General features: G+C 35.4%; 1 protein-coding gene across 11 annotated transcripts in view; it reads left to right on the top strand.

Moving 5' to 3' along the window:
• Positions 1–21,916, top strand: part of CACNB2 (calcium voltage-gated channel auxiliary subunit beta 2) — a 229,796-nt gene that overhangs the window by 195,014 nt on the left and 12,866 nt on the right. For 8 of the 11 annotated variants that reach the window (XM_015282012.4, XM_015282011.4, XM_025148387.3 and 5 more), the window contains 8 exons: positions 376–512; positions 2,190–2,266; positions 6,100–6,233; positions 9,007–9,087; positions 9,408–9,466; positions 11,064–11,173; positions 20,015–20,166; positions 20,972–21,067. In XM_015282012.4, coding sequence (XP_015137498.1) covers positions 376–512; positions 2,190–2,266; positions 6,100–6,233; positions 9,007–9,087; positions 9,408–9,466; positions 11,064–11,173; positions 20,015–20,166; positions 20,972–21,067 — 846 coding nt within the window. Of the gene's footprint in view, positions 1–375; positions 513–2,189; positions 2,267–6,099; positions 6,234–6,378; positions 6,399–9,006; positions 9,088–9,407; positions 9,467–11,063; positions 11,174–20,014; positions 20,167–20,971; positions 21,068–21,916 lie in introns of all 11 variants that reach the window. The other 3 variants (XM_015282014.4, XM_015282013.4, XM_040691871.2) reach the window with 1 other exon arrangement.

The following is a 21,916-nucleotide window of genomic DNA, read 5'->3' as shown; positions in this document are numbered from 1 at the left end:
AAGAAATCTCTGGCATACACTGAGGAGAGGTATCAAGGTAGAGCAAAAGCAACTCATGTATGAAGAGCTAAGGCTGCAAAGCAGAAAGAAAGACGGTGAAATGGGAGGATAAAACAGCCAGGGAGAATCATGCTGTTTTGAGAGGGAAGGTTTCTGCTTAAGTACTGCAGCATTTTAATAATTTGCAAGGTATAATTATTTTTATGCATTTCTGAACATTACCACTATTCTTCATTGCCATAATAACATAGTACAATGATTAACTGCAGGGAAGAATTACATAAAATGACTTAGCTGAGAGTCAAAAATATTAACAAAATGATCACAAATACAGTAATTTCATAGTAGAAGACTTTATTTCTTTTCATTCTCTAGAAATTTAACAATGACTGGTGGATAGGACGGTTGGTAAAAGAAGGCTGTGAAATAGGATTCATACCAAGCCCAGTCAAACTAGAAAACATGAGGCTGCAGCATGAACAGAAGGCAAAGCAAGGGAAATTCTACTCCAGGTAACAAGAAGAAATCATTAAAAATAGTAGTGCTGCCTCTAACGGTTAATTTGGAAATTAATGTTGTGCATGCTATACATCTCTTTAATTCTTATGATTGACAGTTAAAGAATGTTGAATCAATGAAAAATATATATTTATTTATACAGTTAATAATGTCATTGCAATTACAGAGGGAGTGCACATGCTTAGACTGGTGGTCTGTGATGATCTATGATGGAGTATGATTTACTGCGCGCAAGCACAGAAATCAGTCCCTCTAAATGTTACACTATTTGTTACTTTTTTCACAGTGTTACATTCACTAAACACCTTTAAAGTTGATTTCAGTAATTAAAGAAAATATTAAGATGAATTTGCTCATAAGCTTTAGCTCTTAGGAAAAACATTTGGGTTTGTCAACTACATTGCAGTTGAATACAGCTGTTAAAATACTGCTTTTATGATGGAAGTTTCTGACTGTAACCATCATTATATAGAAACAAAAATTCAATATATAAACATTTCGTCCAATACTGCAAGACAGTAATAATATATTCTTTAGTATGGAATTCTTAATGCAGTAGTTTTCCATCAAATAGTAACACATGTAGAAACAAATGCCATTTGTTTCTCCTTGGGTGTATAGGAAACAGAAATATTTGTAGTATGTCTAAATGGCATGGAGTTGGAAGTGGGGGAACAGCTGGGAAACATTTAGGAAGTCAGAAAGGCTTTCTATTCCAATGGCTAGGGCAGCAGTATTTGAAGAGCATGTCTACATGAGCAGGGGACCAGGATGCTGCACTGCTCATCCGTGTTCACTGGCTGTGAAATGCTTTTCCTATAAGTTCCCTATCCTTAGCAGAAGGCAGTCAGGCTCCTTGCTCTGCTCCTACCATTTCTGCTATAGCCAAGTCTGACCCAATGTTTTGTTCTTTTCCCAGATTGTAAAAACTTTAATTCTCCAGAACTTCATACTGGAGATGACGTTGCTGTACACTACAAATGAATTTACTTAGTGATTATTAATATTTTAAGATGGGGAAAGTGTCAACTAGTACTGTTACATTAGTTTTTTTAAAAAGGATATAGCATTTCTTACATTCATTTTAGCGTTTTTCTCATTAGAGTAATTGAAATAAACTTATTAAAAATATTGTTTCATATGCACAGCTTGAATAGGCTTTCACAAAGCAGAACTTGACTTAATCTTAAACTGTTTGTAACTTACTTTGACAGGCTTATTTTTTTGTAAATTTATACCAAAATAACAAACAAACTTTTACATAATTTGAAAATATTTTAGACAAGTACACTATTAGTTTCACTTGGGTATTCTTAATAACTATTCTGTTAAAGGAAATATGTATACTCACTGGTATGAGAATTAATCATAGTAATAAACAATATTATTAGTAATGATATTAATGCCATTAACAGCTAGATCACAATAAGGACATAAAGCCATAAAGGCATATGCAACAGAATGAACCTGCAGAGCAAGGAGCATGACTGGTGTTTGCACATCCTCAGTGTTTAAAGTGTACATTCATTTTGTGTAAAATATATATTTCATGCTACTGTCAGAAATACTGTTTGTTCTCAGCTAACAGCTAATTTAGAAAAAAATAAATAAGGTAGAATAAATACTCAAAAAGCTGTAAAACTTCAAACTAATTTGTTGCTTTACTGCAGTAAATCAGGAGGAAACTCTTCATCCAGTCTGGGTGACATAGTTCCTAGCTCCAGAAAATCGACGCCTCCATCATCTGGTGAGTAGGTCATGAGCCCTTCAGTTTACAGGATCAGGCACCTCATCTGTTAAAATTTACATTACATTTAGTGCAATTTTTCTTATTTCCTGTGCAGTTGTGTTGCCCTGCAAGGCTGCGTTGGGTAGTTTAAGAGTTAATGCCATCAAGTTTAGGTAATGATAGGGCTCTTAACAATCCACATAATTCCTTCATTCTTTATTTTTGCCATAAAGTTTTATAGCGGAGACCTAATGAAATGGTGAGACTGTCTTGTGATAGAATAATTAAAGGCTTAGGCTCTAAGCAATCCTGCTGAATAAGAAATACATTCTAGCAGGGAGAAAGAGCAGCAAAAAGAATAAAAACTCCCAGGAGGTTTTTGCAGTAGCATCAACAACCAGGAGCTTTCACTATCACAATTCTGATAATGATGATCTGCTTCACATAATTCTTGAATATTGTTTGTTTTGGATTTTTTTTTTGCTTTTATGACAATTTTATTTTTTTTTCCCCCACAAATACTGTTCTGAATTTAGAATAGACAGATTTTAACTTTTGTTAAGTTCAAGCAAATTCATCATGAGTTGGAGCAGGACGCTGGCATTAGCTTCAAATATATTATTTCCAAATATGTATTCAAATTCAGCTGCTTTATGGTTGGACATTTTATCTACTCCTGAGAAACAAAATGGAGAGTTGGAATACTTGAGATCAGAAAGTTCTACAAGTATTGCTAACATCTTGCCTACTGAGGTAAAGACGAGTATTTTTCAAACATGTTAATTCATACGGAGGATGATCTACAGAGCAGGCATCTTTGCATGTTCATGAAGATTTTTAAAATATTTACTTGGACGTTAAGAAGGAGACAGAGGAGTTCAGTCAAATTATGGTAGTAGCCTCATTTGCTTAAATTAATTGAAAAATGTGTCTGTCTTTCTGGTGAAACCACAAGTTAATTTATAATGACCAATTTTATTACAGTTACAGTTTGCTTTACCAAAAGGCCACCTAAGTTCCCTACCAACCATTTTTGTAAGAAAATATGTATTTTAGTTTAATAATATGTGTCCATCACAAGTCAGTATAACGCACTTTAATCTTTTCTTCTGCAAAGGCCTTAAACTGTCATGTTTACTGTCAAGGCCTCATTTTTCAATGGCTGCATTTTTGAAGTAGAAAGTATCTGGGGACCTATGTTGTAATTTTGTAAACAGAACATCTGAAATGCTAGAATATTTTTATATACTGCAAACACTTAGATACCAGTACATAGGAAATTTTCAGAATGTTTCACAGAATTTAGAGGTAAGAGAGAGTGTGTTGGCAACATAATTATGCTAATTGCTAGTGATGCTGTAATTTTCATTGCATTGAGTCATTTCTTCAGATGGTGGTTTTCAGGAAAATGATTTTTTGGAGAAAAAAAATGTGTTTAAGTTGATTCAGTTACACTGAAGATTTGGAGAATATTTATATGAGTAGTATGTGTTAGCTTAGTCTATGATCTTGAGATTTGGACTTTGCAGTGTTTTGGTGATAATCTTAATACATACCAAGAATGATGAAAGAAGCATAATTTGTAACTAATACTACAGAAAAGAACTTGATTTTTTTGAAGTACAGTTCAATTCTAACCTGATAAATTTCAGCTGTTATCAGTTCTCTTCTTTGTGAAAGTAAAATAACTGTCAAAACCAGCAAATAATGAATTGAAGAAATGATAACTAGAATAAGTTAATCACATGTTTCGAATTTGAGTCAGGTATTTTTTTTTCCATATAAGAAAAGGTGAAGAACCACTGAAAAACATGTGAAGAGGAGGCCCTTAGTCCTTAAATAATCTGTAGTAATCAACCCATACAGCCCTCACTGACCACCAAACAGGATGAAGATAATGGTGAAAATGAGTTAAAAAAAAAAAAAAAAGACACAACAAACTAAAGATAATTGGCAGTTAAAAAAAAAAAACAAAACAACAACAACAAAAAAAAAACCTGACAAACTGACACAGACATTATGTAGTGGGAAAACTGAGAATGAAAAATTAATATCAATATATATCTGATAAAATGTTGAATTTCTCTTTTACAGGAAAAGCTTAACAACCCCAGTTTTCCTTACAGATGATTTTAGTTGGACGTAGAAGTTAAGGAGTTCTAATACGCCTGATTATGAGTGATTTATAGCATCTGTGCTGGCCTGTATTCAAGAAAAGAATGTGTTCTTTTTATATTTATGAAGAGGGTGAAGGAACATTGTTGCTGGAAGACAGTGTTATGTGATTTCTGTGGCTGTTTTTAGGAACAAGTCTATAGAAACAGGCTGCAGATCTGCTCACAGCCCTTCTTGTCAAAGTCAGACTCAAAGGGGGAGTTGCAAACTCAAGGCTTGTCAAGGATCATGGCATTAGATGTGTAGATAATCCAAATGGGAAAATATACTTCACTCAAAGAGATTGCTGTCACAGGTGTCTCTTAAATCAGTAGCTGTATACAGGCTTGACAGAAATACACATTTTTGTATAATTTATTAGCACATGCCACTATATTAATTGATGTCTTGCTCATCAAGCAGCTGAAAGAAAGTCTTTAAGGTGGTTTCATAATAGTTTACAGTGATTAATTATAGGTTTGATTTAAGTCTATGCAAATGATGCTGCTTACAGATTCTTTAGAGATACACTCAGTTCACCATAGTGTCAGGGCAAGAGAAGACTGTTGGCAGTGGGTGTCAAGAGGTGGGTAAGGTCTTCATGCACAAGGGTGATGTTGTATAGCATGTTTGTACCTTTTGAATGTATTTGTTTTCTGAAGACAGCACCTAAGATCAGGATTGAATGCTGTAAAAAGAAAGCTTATGAAACTCTCAGTTTTTTGCTTGTTTTGGAGGTAGTTAGCAGATATCTGTTGGACCTTTCCCTCAGAATAACCTGGACTTGTATTTTGAAAATGTGTCTATTTCTGACTCCATTATGAGTTTTGCTTATACTGCAGTTAGTTACTTACTAAAAAAGGTAGATATTTTATGTGTATGATACAAGCTTTGTGTGCTGTTTCAACCTTTGTGAAAGATGTTGAACGGCAGTGGTTTGTTGTTTTCACTTCCATTTTGGCCTACCTACATCCTCACTCTTCACACAGGATCTAGGTCTTTCAGATTACCTATGTCTCTTCTCTCTTCTGCTGCCCATTCTTCTTAGTTTTGACTATCAATAGATCTTCTTTTATTATTTCCAATAAACATATCTTATGCCTGCTGTGCAGTTTTGTTAAAATGGTTAAATACCCATTGTAGTCAGTTGTAAGATAAATGTAGACATTACTGTGCCACAACTAGGCTGATTTTGACCCCCAAAATTATTTTTTTGTTTTTTGATTTGCTTAAGATACATTAGTACATTTTGAATTTCAATTGATGGTACAAATTTTGAATTAGTTTTCATAGCCATAAAATAATTAAGATGTTGCTGGCAAAAAATTCTGTTATTTATATTGGTGAAAGTATTATTAATTCCAGTGAATTGGTTTGGATTTACACTAGTCTAACAAAAAAAGAACTTGGCCCTTCCTCTGTTTTGTAAAATTATTTCTGTATACGTCTGATTTAATTTTGTAATAAGGGATCAGAAGAAAATTGCCTTGTGTTTTCTAAACCTACTTTACTGCGACATTAAATTTTTCCCATTGTTTTATTGTGTTTTGTATTCATGATTAAATTATTTTATTCCTATTATTTTTTTAATCTTTATTTTACTCTCGACAGTTTTATTTTTCTTTATTTCTTTTTTTTTTAACTTATTTTTGCTTTCCCTGTCATCTGATAATTCTGAATTGTTTGTCTGTATATAGCTATAGACATAGATGCCACTGGCTTAGATGCAGAAGAAAATGATATTCCAGCAAACCATCGCTCCCCCAAACCCAGTGCAAACAGTGTAACATCACCCCACTCCAAAGAGAAAAGAATGCCCTTCTTTAAGAAGGTAACACCGACTTCCAAGCTCCCATTTGTCCACCTGCTCACCTGCACTGCGTCGCATTTCTAGTCCTGTTAACTGTCTGCGTCCTTTGACAAGCCAATAACATGCATGCTTTGTTGTTCTTTGTTTCTTTTCCATGCTGCTGTAGCTAAGCAGAAGCAGAAATCGGTAAGTTTATATTGGCACTACCTGTGTTCATCCTGCTGCTGGCATCATTATGATTATTGCCTCAGTTTAACAATGCTGCTATGCTAGAATTAAAGAAGAGATTAATTGAACTGTCCAAGTACTCAAAACACTAAAACAGACATCAGTAAGCTCAGGGTGTCCATGAAACTCTGCTACAGTATTTATCCTTTTTGATGGAATAAGTAAGACAGAAGGCCTTCTAAATGTCTGAGGAATTTTTTTCTAACAAATTCATATAACACACCTCTCTAGTGCATGCCCGTTCTTTATATCTCTGTCTTTTTCAAGGTATTATTTTCATTGTAACTCAGTCTATTGAAATCACTATTGGAGTCTAATCAGATACTCAGACAGTAGTTACAAAACAAAGAATCAAAATCTGTGAATTTCTAATTTAGTCAATATTTAAACTTTTAATTCACTTGGTGCAAAATCTACAGATGAGAAAAAACGGGAAAAGTACAGGCTTGTTTTGGCAGTCTAGTTTTTCCTATTGTCATGTATAAATTGCCAGCCAAATGTTCTTGCTTTTCATCAGTCAAATGATTTTGTATCTCAGCTATTGTAAATCATACCATTAGTTTCCATAAGAGCCAATGTCTTTACATAGATAACCCTAAGTGCTGCAGAATTATACCACTGGCATCCTATTACAGCAAACTGTGATATGTTTCTAAGATATCTGGTAAAAAACATTATCAAGACACTAGGTAGCAGCCAAACTATGAAACTAAATACTATGCTTCTCCTTAAAAAGAATAAAATAAATCTTCAAAGTCTCCATAGCCATTCTTCATTTACTTTTAACTACTCAACATCTTCAGGTAATAACAGGCTATATATGCTGCTATATAGACTCCTGCTGAAAGCTTTGTTAAAAATAAAACTGTTTCAGCAGTTTTTCAGTAAACTCTATATTCCATCAAATAAGGTAACTTCTGTACATTCCCTGATTTTCAAATAGCCAGTTAACTTCTAGCATGCATAACTGAGTTGGCACATTAAAACAAAGATCTGTTGCATCAGTGCACTTTTGCTATAAACAAACATTAGTAATGGATTTTTATTAGGAGCTGACTCCAACAAATGTATCAGATTATTAGTGATATTAGCAAGAACAGCAGAGGGCTGCATTTTAATACTGGTGCAGCATAATTGCAGAGTTTTGCTTTGAAATGTGTTGAGTTAGATTCTGCCCTATGTAACATGAGTTCATCTGATATGCATATGATGCCTTGGGCACTGCTATTCATTAATATTTACTGATTATCTGGTGAAGCTCCAGGTAACCAAAAGCAAGATAAATTATATTTAGAATATAAAAACATTCATGAAAATGTTTTCTGTGTTTTAGACAGCTTTAGACTGCTGCTTGTTTAGCATTGTGTGCTGTCACTGTATTAATGTTTGTCTGTGTTTTTCTATTTTGTAACGTATATTCTTATTTTAACTTTATTGTGAAACATCTTGGGATATGTTGAGTACTGAAGCAATGAACAATGACTGTATTCTACAGTCTCTACTGATGTATTTTTACTGCATAGGCATCTGAAAAATAGGCATACCATCTTTCTGTATCACCTACAAGTTCCTGGGTTTGGATTAGAAATGTTTTTCCCTAAGACAAAAAAAAAAAAAAAAAAAAAAAAAAAAAAAAAAAAAAAAAAAAAAAAAAAAACCTTTCTTAAAAACAAAAAGCCCTTCCTGATAAGTCAATGTATGTCACTCTTGGAGGTATATATTGATTAGCCATTTATTAAAGAAAATAAAACAGATTAATCTGCTTATTTGTTATTTCAGTAGCAATATAAAAATTGTGGCAGTCTTTGGAAACAAGCAGTATTACTATTTTTCTTTTTCAAAATAGTTTTTTGTAAATTATGCATGATACGTCAGTAAGTACTTTGGTGAATATTGTTCTAACACACGCTGCTCTTGGGTGGTGATGGGCACTTCCCAGAGTAGAAATTTTGGTATCCCAAGCTCTGTTTATGAAAATTTTCTGTGAATACTAACTTGATCAGTAATTGTTTTGATTTCTTTTGGAAGTGAATTGTGTATGCCAGCGTGGAAGTCAGACTATGAGCACTTCCATTAGAATTTGCAGTGATGTCACATTTTGCAAATCAGACAGCAGATCTGAGCATAAAATGAGAAGTTCTAGGCTTCTCCCCTTCCTTTTTGTTTTACTTTTTTTCCTTTGTAGGTTGCCAAAGTAAATTTTTAGTAGGAATAAAGATGTCACATCTCCAGAGACAATTGTGTCAAGTCATTAACTATTGGAATTAACCTTTTCAATCAACCAGTCATGAATTATGCGGTGGCACATGTGAATGTCTCTAGACTAACAGTTTTAGAACTGCTCAGCTCAAACATGAAAGTAGTAAGAAAACAGTAAGTCAAAGAAAAGCTTCTTCAAAAAGAAATCCGTGAACCTGTGAAGTCCTTGTGGTACCAATTTTCAGGAAAAGTTAATTAATCCTCAATTCTTCTGTTGGTGACATCACTGGAAATTCAGAGTTGCTAATATTGTAAGTCGTATTAGACTCTAAGTGCTGCAGTGCTGAAATCTTTTTCTGTTTTACAGACAGAGCACATCCCTCCCTATGATGTAGTGCCTTCTATGAGACCTGTAGTTTTAGTGGGACCTTCTTTGAAGGGATATGAGGTAAGAGATTGTTGCAAATAATTTTATTTTGCCAAAAATGTTTTGCATCATGTGGGTTTGAATGTTTGGAGGTAATTAAGCTGAATAATATAATTTGCATCATAGACAAAAATATAGACTGTTTATACTTCAATGAGATGTGTGATTGCATACATTTTATTTCATATCCAAATTCAGATTAGGACAAAATTACTTACATTCTTGTCATATTATTCAGATATAAGTTTTACTGTCAACTTCAATGTGTTTTTCTAAATTGTTAGTATCAACTTTTATCAGTTTCCTATCTAGTTAGTAATTTCTTGTTTCTTTGCTTTTAGGTAACAGATATGATGCAAAAAGCATTATTTGATTTTTTAAAACATAGATTCGAAGGGCGGTAAGTACTTTGTATTGCAAACTTGCTTGAGTTCAGGTCCTACTTAGGTACAAATTAATTTTTAAGAAAAAATGACATACATACACTTTACTTTGAGAACAGGTTTGTTCTTCTATCTCAAAAGACATTTAAATGACCTTAAAGATTTGTTGAAATCTTGAAATGAAAAATTGTTTCCTTCAGTCTCGCATTTGAAAAACAGGAAAATTCTTTCCTATACAACCTGGGAAGGAAATTGGCAGGAGAAAAATTGCCAATTAGTAAATAATAATATCTAACCAATGTCCTAATTTACATGTTGAATTTCATTCTAAGGCTAATGGCCAAAAATCACAATACTTGGCTATGTTTTCAGCTATAGTTATATGATACCTGAATTTTCAAAATGGTGTTGCTAATCACTCCTGCTTTTCTGTATTAATTTCTGGCTCTGTTAAATTTTTTCTGGTTATAGAAAGTATATACACATGTTGAACTCATTGGGAAATGACCTTTTTGATTACATTTCAGAAGAGCAGCATCTAAGTATGTTTCTTAGAGAGGAGCTCCCCCTCTCCGAATGCATTTTCTTCTTTTAAATTGCAAGTAAAATCATACAAGGAAGAATAAGGGAGTAACATAAGCCTTTTTTAACTCTCAGCACTGGAAAAATGTGACCTCTAAAACTTTGTTAGACTAGAGCTGGAAGGGGAATTTAGCCAAAGGGTGCTTTTTGACCCTGGAAAGCAAAACAAACTGAGTTAACTGTTTTCCTAGGAAGAAGAATATGCAGAAGGTTGTGTAGCAGGTCAGTGCAAACTGGAAGTAATCACTTATTTCTTGGCTCATCTTTTCTCCTAAACACAGAACTGAGCCTACCAGATACTCAGCCCAGAGTTCTCATTTGCTTTTTCACTACTGTGTTTGCTTCTTTATGTTTCAGTCCTCATTTTCAGATGGCCAACATATTGCTGGAACTTTCTGGAAAAATATAGGTTACTCTTGCACTCTATTAAAAAACAAACAAACCAACAAACCACCACCACCAACAAAAAACTAGTTAACTAAAGTATTACATGATTTGCCTGTTGAATCTTACCTTCACCTGTTATCACTACATTTTTGCATATAGTAAGCCAGAATGTCATTCAGTACCTTTGGAAAAAAAAAAAAAAATCAATCACAGTTAGGAAAGAAGGAATAAGCCTTTTCGTTTGGGGACAAATTACACCTCCGTTCAGAGAACATAGTGTTTTAGAGTCCTGAAACTGCAGAAATGAAACTGGGCCTACTGGTGCAAGGTCTACCCAAAGCAGGCCTGGAGCCGCCAGGGAGTACGTCTTCCTCACAGCTCTGCCATTTCCCTACCTTTCTCTCCCCAGACTGGTGTAACTTTGCAGATCATGATTGTACTGCAGTTTGGTGCTATGCAGAAAGGGGGATGTCTTCCCAGTAGTTCTTGTAACATTATATCTCTTCTATTCACTTTGTGCAAAGCATACTGAGGCACCAAGGAAGACTTCTTTTTCTGTGTTTTTAGCCAACTTTTAATTTTAAATGAATTTCTTTTCTCCTCAAAATAAATAGCATTCCCATCTATCTTATTTTATTTTTGCAGTATATCAATTACACGAGTCACAGCAGACATCTCGCTTGCCAAACGCTCAGTATTAAACAACCCCAGTAAGCATGCGATAATAGAGCGATCCAACACAAGATCAAGCTTAGGTAAGTACCCAGAATGATGCTACCTACAAATTGACTGTAAAGTTCACTACTCCCAGTTCTTGTATGTAAGTTAAAAAATAACCTTATCTCTGCTGTGAGAAAATCATGATTCCTGTAGTTCAGAAATCCTGTCTCTGGAAGTCATTTTTAAATCATTACCACTTAAACTTTATGTAGTGCTGACGTGGTTTTATCCTGCTTATGTACACTTCTCGTGTTTACTGTTAGCCTCAGTGGGAAGTAGCTGTCCATAAGGTAAATAAAATCTAAGTAGATATTCCTCTGTTTAAACAGAGGTAACATTGTCAGAATACATGATATTGTTGATATTATGAATCTTGATGACATTATCTTTGATAGGATTCTGAACAGTGGTATCTACTGGTATCTTAGACATGAAAAAAAGACGTTGAAGTACGCGTTTCAAGAATTTAAAACTGATACAGCTTGGGCTCTTCCTTTACAAGCTAGTATTTCTTTGAAGCCTTCAGAGAGTTTGATATCTTCTGGACACAACCTCATATTTTGAAATATTATAAATCTGTGGGACAGGAAACAGAGTTCCTTATCCCCAGCTTTATAACAGAATTTCTGAGCATTGATGGTGTATTTAATATTTGCATAAAATAGCTGTCTTTGTAGAATGTTATTCTGACACACAAAGTTTGGCTTCTCTTTCTTGAAGATTTTTTTCTGAAAACTTTTTTTTTCATCTATGTGGATAATGTAAATCTTCACACAGTATGATGGCTTTCAAGGTTGTCTCATCTTGAGTGTTTCCAAATATAGATATGTAATGTAGTACGTAACGAATATCTTCATACACAAGAATTTTCTTCCATGTGATTTTCAGTTTTATGGCCAAAATCTGTTTAATGATGTAGTGAAAGGATAGTGTTACTTATGAATAGAATTGAAAATTTGTAGTAAGAATGGATGTCACCTAGTCATGGAACATAAACCGAAATTGCTGTGATTGATTTCCCAGCCTGAACATCAAAGCATGGTTTTACTGTATTGTACAAATACATGCAGCAGTAAGAAGCATAACATCTACTCCCCGTGCTAAAATATGTTCATACTTGTTTAACAGCTATCACAAAAATACATAAAGGAAAAGAATCTATAAAATAAATACAGGTCAGTCTTGTTAAAAAAGAACGAAAGATTACATGTTTGCTCTGAATTGTTTACCATTATATCATGGAAAACCTTACCCTTAAGACTATCAACATTTTAGATTAATTTAAAATGGAAGTACTGACAGAACCTCAGTTGGAAACATCCAAAATATGTATCTGTATGTATAGAAATGTCTGTATTTTTTGTAACTTAGACCTATTATTACCTAAGATTTCCTAACATTTCATGTTATTGGTCTGGTTTTCAGTTGATTACAACTGCCCTAAAATGTATCCGATTTATAAAGTGATTTTGAATTATCTTGGGAAATGTTAGTTAGAGAAACTAGGTCACTTTTAACAATGAAGTTAAGGCAAAAAATAATTTTATCTCTGTTGAATTATTCTCAAAACCTTTACTCCAATACTCTTACATGCCTTGTTATCTAGCATGGTTTTGAAATTTAGAAGTGAGCTAAAGTGTATTTCAGTTATATGCTTCTGACATTTTTATGACAATCATGAGAAAACATGATCAAATTACTATAAGCTTTAGTAGAAACAGCAGATAGCGCAAGCCAGGCTTTGCATCTAAATCACTTAAAGACTAGGCTTGACTGGTCAAGATCCAGTGATGATACTGAGCCCTGTGCAGATTTTATCAGTATAGTGAAACTCAACTAAAACAGGAAAATATTTGTGTTTGTTTTCATTTTCTACTTTGTTGGGAGAATTGAGTAAACAGATCTGAATTTTAATGTGCTCAACTGAAGAAGAAGGGAGAAAGGTAAGAGGTGTGAGACTCCACCATGGAAACGGCTAGATTTATGGAGCAGGAGCAGGGAAAGTTGGAGCTATTGGAGAAGGGGATTTGGTCCAGGCTTGGGGGAAAACATAAGATGAAGAAAACTGGTCAGAAAGGGAGTCGGGGGAAAATGATGTGGTGGCAGTGGGCTGGAAGGAAAACTGAGATAAGATAAAACAACTGCAGTCAGAAAATGGACCTGATTTATTAAGTCAGTGGGAAAGCCCTTGTGCAAGGGCAAAGAAAAGAGAATACAAGGAGTGTTACAGCCTGTTCCATAGCTTGCTGTAATGTAACTCAAAACAGAAATAGAGTCAATCAGAAAATGGCTTTGTAGCCATAGGTGTCCTCTTCTAGCAGTGGTTCACAAAGAAGATGACAGCATACCACTGCTGTGAGTACTTACTTGGCTCAAGTTGCAGACATGGGTGGCAACCTCATACCATACAATGGAATTTTTATTCTGTTTGTGTGATGAATTTGCTATATCTGTAAGTCACCAAATATTCCATTATGAGCATATTATTAGATTTACAAATGTGAGTTGTGCAAAATAAAGATTAGGAAGTAATAGTATAAAGGTTTACTGTTCAAATTGTTTGTACTGTAGTTTATGTAGGCTGCAGTTCGGTCTTTGGTCACAGGTTTACAGACTACTTTTCCACCAGTCTTCTGCCTTACTTTATTGTTGGTTTTTTTAAATGTACAGATTAATAATGGAGAAGTGGAATTGCTCAGTGACAGAGGTCAGCCACTGTTTCACTTTCTTGTATAATGTATGAAGCAAGAATCTTCAGGAAGGCAAAAGAAGTTCTGTAAATGTAAGATGGGGCATTTTCAATTTAAATCTGGAACAAGACAGAAAATATTGATTTGACTACAAATTTCTGTGGCAAGTAAATCTACCAGTTTTAACAGAGAAGATTTGTATGAAACAATATAGAATTCTGATCAGAAAGATCACCACTCATTTTCTACCCTCAAAGCACTTAACATACCAGTAATTAAAACACATTTGGGTTGTATGGTACCTAGAGTCAAGCTTCTGCTGCAATTGATGTGAAGGAGAGATCTATGTTTCAGCCTGAAGAATACTGAGTGCTGATATCTCTCTTTTGATTCAGCAGATATTATTTCTCTATTCAAAAATGGGGTAGCCCCACTGGGAGAGGAAGGTCTACTGCCTACAGCCTGATACTCTATAAGCTGAAGCATGATATGCCATAATCTTCTATTCTGAATCTCAGCATCCAGCACACCTCTCCCAGACTTCTTATAGATGGCAGGTTTTTTCCCCACAGTGTTTTCTGTGGGGAATGCACTTCAGGCATAATTTGTAGAGGTATTCAGTATTGGGGCTACAAGTGAAATTTGAGCATTGAACTCATCAAAAAATAACACGTGTCATCAAAATCAGTGTGTTGTGTGGTAACACACATGATTTTCAAAATGCAGATGGAAACCAGGCAGTATTTTGTAGACCTGGAGCTACTGTTGGGGACCTTGCAAAATATCATGCTTATGGCTCTTAATTCCCCAGAAGTCATCTTATTTTAGACTCTTCTCTGACAGTCATTTAACTAGGGAGATATTCTCTTCATTCCCAGACTAGCATGAGGATTTTTTCTTTTCTCTTGACTCAGCACTGATGTCGTGTACATAGTAGCCTCAAGAATGTCCTGAGTCTTAGTAGTGACTTTTAAAAGAAGCAAGGTTATGTTCCATTTTGGAAGAAGTAATCTCCAGACTCATGATTTCCTGTAGGATGGCTTCCAGCTTCCTGGCTGGCAAAGTAATTTTACTATGGTAATTATTCTGAATAATCAAGTACAATATTTCTGAAATTGATTCTACCCTCTTCTAGATGAGTGATAGCTTGTGATTAATCTCTGTCACTCCAATTTTTTAATCTGGAAAATAAAAATTATTCCAGCCTGTCACTGAAATGGGATGTTTCAATGTGAAAAATTATTTTATTGGAGCAGTCAAACACCACCACAGTAAATTCCATAAAATAACCTACAAATACTTTATTCATTTAGTTTTCAGAGAAGGATTAGCACAATATGCTCTGAGATATCTACCACACTTTTGTCAACAAAGGGAAAGTAATTGCTTCAATACTGCTGATCATTTGATAGTGTATGGAGTTATGCACTGATTGAGACAGCATTTTTACAGAAACAAAATTAGAGTGCTTTCCCAGAAACACTATCTTATAATAAAGAGCACATTAGGTTTGATTTAAAACAACTAGCTTAGCATTTCCTAATTTTTGAGTATTACCTTTGCAGTTGATATATGTGTAACATATATTTACATATTTTTGTAATATAAATATGTATTATTAAAAGTATCATTAAATATATTATTAAATATATCAGTCATAGATAAATCATTAAGTCAAGATTCAGGTTACCTTAGTTATTTTCTAGTATCTGCTGCAAGTCTGGTGCAGGAAATAAGTTTTCTCAACCTATGTTTTCCCATACATAATGTAATAACAATAGAGCCTTTTCTCCCAGTTACCTCTAGAAAAAGACAGAATTTCTGTCCGCATCATCTACAGTGATTTTCTTCTTGTCCAGTTTTATAGAAATAGTATGTATTGCAATGAAATTTGATCTTCCTAATGAGGAAAAGTTGGAGTTGAGTTGCTTTGGGTTGGGATTGCTCTGAATGAGGGTTCCTGACTTCTTTGCTTTGGGACACGGGAGATGAGTTACTGTCTGTCTGTTGGTCTGTTTCCTCCCTGAACAGCCAGGAGAGCATCGTCTGAAACCTATATTCTTATTCCGTGTCTTGTAATAATTTAAAAATAGCTTTCTGATGCAACAAATACATCTCCCCAGAACATCTCTGTATTAATCAAGATTACTTCTTAGTTCAGTGGAAGGCAATTGCTTTCTCACCCACCTTTGTGTATGGATACATCATGGAGCTAGGCAGTCAATTAACTAATGGTTATCACATTTGTGAGCAGCTGTTGTAACTGCAGCAGAGAAGGCTATTTCTTACAAATTTGAAAATATATTTTCATTTTTTATATAGGTATTATTTTAATATGTGGCACTTGTTCTTTAAAAGAATGAATATAGTACAGAGGTAATGTACTTGCTATATCAATACCAAATACTGCTGCCTGGGCAATCAATACCTCTTACCTTATCATCCAATATAGGTTTGTAGTATGATGTGTATTGTTTAAAAATGTGCATAACGTAGTAAACAGTTGAGTAATCACTACTATTTGGAAGCATACACAAACAATGTGGTAATGAGGAGTAGGAATTAACTTGAGGAATTAGGTTCACAGGAATTATGGGGAGGTCTCAATGGGCTTAATGCTAGATGTCTATTGACTGAAAGTTTGCTTCCGTAAAGGAACGAGGTAAAAACAAACTTGGAGATTTGATTCATTGGAAACCAAGGCTACTGCTAATACTTATGATTCTTCGAGTATTCTGGTGTAAAAGTAATCTATCTAAGGATCTTATAAAATAGTGACTAGCTCATAAAGATTTAGTAGAACAGTGCAGTTTCATTATTCTCCTATATGAAAACTTACTCTGTTCATTAAAGGGAAATATTTGCTTGTCAGTACTTCTATGTGTTTAACATGTGACATGCTAGAACTAAACTTAAGGAAAGGGCAATTGTTTCATTTCTCTAAAAGCCTTAAAGAAATCTGTAATTTCAAAAAAGACTTTTCAAGCAAGTACAGTACACAGTTAAATTTCATTCACCTGAAAATCAGTCAGTCCCAATTGGCTTAGTTAAATTTCTGCATGTGCACATGTCATTTGCAGAAACTGCTGAACGAGCTTTGTGTTTTTGCTGCATTTCTTTGTCAATATGACCCAAACCATTTTCTTGTTGTTGCTGTGTATGTTACACTTGTTATAACCTTGCCTCATGCTGTATGCTTTGTACAAGAACCTGATTGTCTTGGCTTTTTCCATTCTTTGCTTCATTAATGCTCTCCCTTTCCAGATGTTTTGGGTATGTATAAAAGCTTGCAAATTACTTTTCCTGCTGTTTTGTGTTCAGTGCTTTGTTGTACCTCACAAAACCACTGTGTTTCTAGTAACTGACTCACTGATAGACAACAGTCAATGCTATACTATGTTGTTAATTTTTTACACACACATAATGTACGTATGACAATGTTACTTATTCTCCATGGTAGACAATTTAATGTCAATTGTTTTATATATGACATGTTTCTAGGAAGTGCAACCCCAGAAATTGGATTTAAGGGTAAAGCATAAAAGTTAGCTAAGTCTCAGAAGACTCCTTTCCTATACAGAGGCCATAGAACAGGGATGCATAATTGGGATTTGACCAAGAGTGTATTTCTGTTTCAAAGCCTCAAAGATCTAATGTAGATAAAAGAGAAGGAAAAATGTGTTCAATGTGTCATGATAAAACTAGTTGTCTCTTTATAATATACAGAAGTATCAGTTGTAGGCATTACATTCTCAGATTTCAAAAAGTAACCTGCTAAACCTCAAGCAGTACACAGTGATCTGTCCAATACTGGCAGAAAAGTTATTCCAGTAGTGTAGCAAATACTACTTCCCCAGCCAAAATTAAGATATGCTGTCAAAAAGACAGATTTTTCTGATACAATCTGTCTTGAACAAAGGTTTTCAGCTATCTGAAATGGTATTAAAAATTATACATTAGCTGATATTGTTATATTGACTGAAGTGTTGAGCCTGGTTTGCAATTGCAAGAAAGCAGTTCAATCTCATCAGAGTAGTCAATATACAGAGACAAATAGTCTCTGATCTGTTTATTCTAGTTGCCACTTGGACTTAAGTTAGGGGTAGACTATTGATTATCTTCTAATAAATCACAGAGGTAATGACACTGAATCATTCCGGCAATATCTATACACATTGAAATTGCAGGATATGTAATCATAAATGTGCCAAGAACTATCAGAAGTACTGTCTTCAAAAACGTGGTCCTAATTCAGACAGCAGCTGGGCCATTGTGCTTTTATTGACAAGCAGGAAAGTACACAATGATGCTCTCTGTTTCAGAACACCACGCACATCTTACAGTCTTCTCTGTTGTAAAAGACTGACATGGACTCCACTAAAACAGGAGATAACTACAAATGGATGGAGGGGATCTTTAATTGATCCAAAACAATGAGACTCCTCCAGTAGAGAATATCACACATAGATTTTCTGCTGGCCACTTACAACGTTACTTAATTTATGAAGTGATTGTAGTGTTCGCTTATTAACTTGGAGCAAAAGACCTTAAGGTAAATGGAGATTTACAAAGGTGAAATTCACTCTCCTGGAAATTTTTTAGCCTTATTGCGCTGTCAAATTTTTATGCTGTTCTAGGAAGACAAAAATTTATCTCCTAACAGCTCTTGAAAAGAATATCCTTCTTTAGAGAGAGAGTTTCCTTGAGTGAATAGCTATTCAGGTAGCCAGACACCGTTGGTTGTATTTTTCAGTAAACATAATGATTGTGGCCAGCACAATAGATAAAATGCTGATAGTGTAATTTCAAGAAAATATTTAATAAGTGTTTAGTACCTCTTGTTGGCACTTAAGCATCTTCTGGATGTCTTCTAATATTTGCTTTGATTTGGCTAGGTATTTATTCTTGTTTTGTTTCATGGAGTGTGCACAATCCTAAAAAAGAAACTCATGTGGATTATGATCTTGCCTGGCTCTCAAGCTTCAGGGAAAGTCCCTCAACTTGTCTAATTTCATAAAATAGTTTTGGTTGGAAGAGACCTTTAAGATCATCTAGTTCCAACCCCCCTGCTACAGGCAGGGACACCTCCCACTAGACCAGACAGCTGACAGCCCCATCCAGCCTGGTCTTGAATGCTTCCAGGGAGAGGGCATCCACAACCTCACTGTATAACGTGTTCCAGTGTCTCACCACCTTCACAGTAAAGAATTTCTTCCTAATATCTAGTCTAAATTGTCTCTCTTTTGGTTTAAAACCATTTCCCCTCATCCTGTCACTACACGCCTTTACAAAAAGTCCCTCCCAGCTTTCCTGTAGGCCCCCTTCAGGTACTGGAAGGCTGCTATAAGATCCTCCTAGAGCCTTCTCTTTTCCAGGCTGAAGAGCCCCCAGTCCCCTCAGCCTGTCCTCGTAGGGGAGATGTGCCAGTCCTCTGGTCACCTCTGTGGCCTTCCTCTGATCCTGCTCCAACAACTCCATGTCCTTCTTGTGTTGGGGTCCCCAGAACTGGACACAATACTCCACAGAAAGGCTCAAGAGAGCAAAGTAGGGGGACACTTCTCTGTGAAGTAAAGACATGGCAAGACTTGAACAGGAAAATGTCATTCCATTTCCAGGATGATTTTGCTTTTTCCTCATTCACTTCTGTTTCCTTTGGGAACTAAGACCAAATGTTTAATATGGCACCATAATGTACGAAGGAAATCCTGTTTTCTGATGCTTTGGTAAGTTGAAATAAGTGGAAAAACAGAAGCTTCTGCTGGTATAGACACCTCAGTACATCTTAATGCCTATTCTAGGTAGTCCAGTTTGAGTAAATTGATTGCCATATGGAATTAATGCCCAAGATGAAATTATTTACATGGAACGATGGCATAGGGACAGGTACGTGATGCAGCAGGTTTTTCTCTTATGTACATGACATAGGGTTGTATGGGAAAGTGAGAGCAGCGGAGGCAGAGAGGGGCAGGGAAGTCCCCCTGCAGGGAAAGTGAGCTGGGGCTCTCATCAATGCCTCCTTCATTTCCCAGCATCAGACATGAACAGTTAGTGGCTGCTCCTACCTGCATCGTCACTTGGTGAAGCAACACATCGGCATACTTCAGGTTTTTGTTTTTTTTTTTTACATTGCTCACAATTATTTGCCTTTTAACATTTTCCTGACTATGATTTTCCCATTACCTGCAGCTGAAGTTCAGAGTGAAATTGAACGGATTTTTGAATTAGCAAGGACACTGCAGTTGGTAGTGCTCGATGCTGACACCATAAATCACCCAGCGCAGCTGAGCAAAACCTCTCTGGCACCCATTATAGTATACGTAAAGATTTCTTCTCCTAAGGTAAATATTTTACTGATATTTGTGCTACGTAGGCATTTTTCTTTTTATTTTGCTTCGTTAAATGCAGATGATCATGTGTCCTTATTAAAGCTATATACTGTTAATATGTTAATTTGGATAGTGGAGTATTACTAATCAAGGAATACTTTAGCTGTCAGGTTACCAAAACACATTTGGGAAAAGATGCTATAGCTCCAATGATTTTTAACATTGGGATTGTGCTGTGTGTGTTTGCATGTTCTTTAGCATCAATCTTGTAAGTAATGCTAACAATCTATTCGATCAGTAGAGGAAAGAAGGAAAGATTTTAAAATAATGAATATCAGAGTGATGTAGTGAACTCTAACACCTTCTGGTTATGTACTTTCATTCTCCGAAAAACCTGCACAGGCCTTGTGAAGAGGCACTTGAAAGACAATATTGAAATATGATAAGGTTACTGAGGGGAGCAATTAAATGATTTTGATTTAGAAACAAACGCAGAAGCAGCAGAGGAAAACAGGAAGGGAACTTTTTAGTATTGGTAACAGCTCATAGGTGTTGGAGAGTAAATGAAAATTAGCTTGTTCGGGATGTAAACAGCATGGGAGGTGCTTCAGAAGCCAGAAGTGAAGAAAATCATCTGCTCAAGTGGATTTTAAGTGGCTAAAGAATTATGTCCGTACCTGCTTATAGGCCACTTGCTGAGAAAATTCTTCTCAAAATGAATGGGAGAGAGATCAAACTTATTGTTGGTTCATTTGTTTGTTTGTTTGTTTGTTTCTCCACTACCAACATACTTCTATAAATGTCTTATTTTCCACAGGTTTTACAGAGGTTAATAAAATCTCGAGGGAAATCTCAGGCCAAACACCTTAATGTTCAGATGGTGGCAGCTGATAAACTGGCACAGTGTCCTCCCGTGAGTTAATGTTGATTTGTGTTATGTTCGGCCAAGAAGAGATGATTCTTGTATAAAGATGCCCTTCCTGTCAAGCAAGTTAGTTATGTAATTGCTAGGACTATTTGCTCCCTTCTGGCCATATTTCACTGCTTTTTTGCAGAATGCCTCCTGAGGTCTCTGGGCTCTTCAGAAGGATACAGGGGAAAAACGCTCCTTGTCACAAATATTTATTAGGATGTGTGCTGAATACATGCACTGCTTGAACAAAATGAGTGTTTGTTTTGCTTGATATATTTTTGAGTTGTTGATCTAAAAATGAACTCCTGATGACAGTGCAGTTTAAGGTACAGCAGGTGACTTGAGTAGCTCTCCTCCAGCATATGTCACCACAGTCCATCACTGCTCACATTCTTGGTCACAATTTTGGCAAAGAGCTGTGGTGTTCCACATAGCTGAGAACTCTGTGTTTTTTCTATTGATGTGCACATAAGCCATGTGTAAGATGTGGCAAGCAGTGTTACCAGCAAACTCAGCTTCCAGGAGTGTGGTCAGATCCCAGAAGACAAATGTTCAGTTTAATTACAGATGTGGAAATTTGCCATAGTTAAGAAGCTGAGTGAGGGAAATGTTTTCATCATTGAAGTTCAAGCATCTCAACTACAATACTAGTTTCTCAGCTCCTCGGGAAGTCAATGAACAATGCTAGAAACCTCCATGGGCTTTCAGAGTTGCCTTCAGGAGGACGTCTAACTCCCTGACCAGAGAAGAAATTCTCCCCCTGAATTTAGATTCCTGTGACTAATCTTTTGCCTAGTATTTATATTAAACTTGGAAGTTTTGTGTTCTTTATTACTCTTGCTTATTACT

Source organism: Gallus gallus, chromosome 2, assembly GCF_016699485.2.
Source record: "Gallus gallus isolate bGalGal1 chromosome 2, bGalGal1.mat.broiler.GRCg7b, whole genome shotgun sequence".
Taxonomy (NCBI): Eukaryota; Metazoa; Chordata; class Aves; order Galliformes; family Phasianidae; genus Gallus; species Gallus gallus.
Note: the sequence above shows the minus strand (reverse complement) of the source record. Positions and strands in the feature narration are given on the sequence as shown.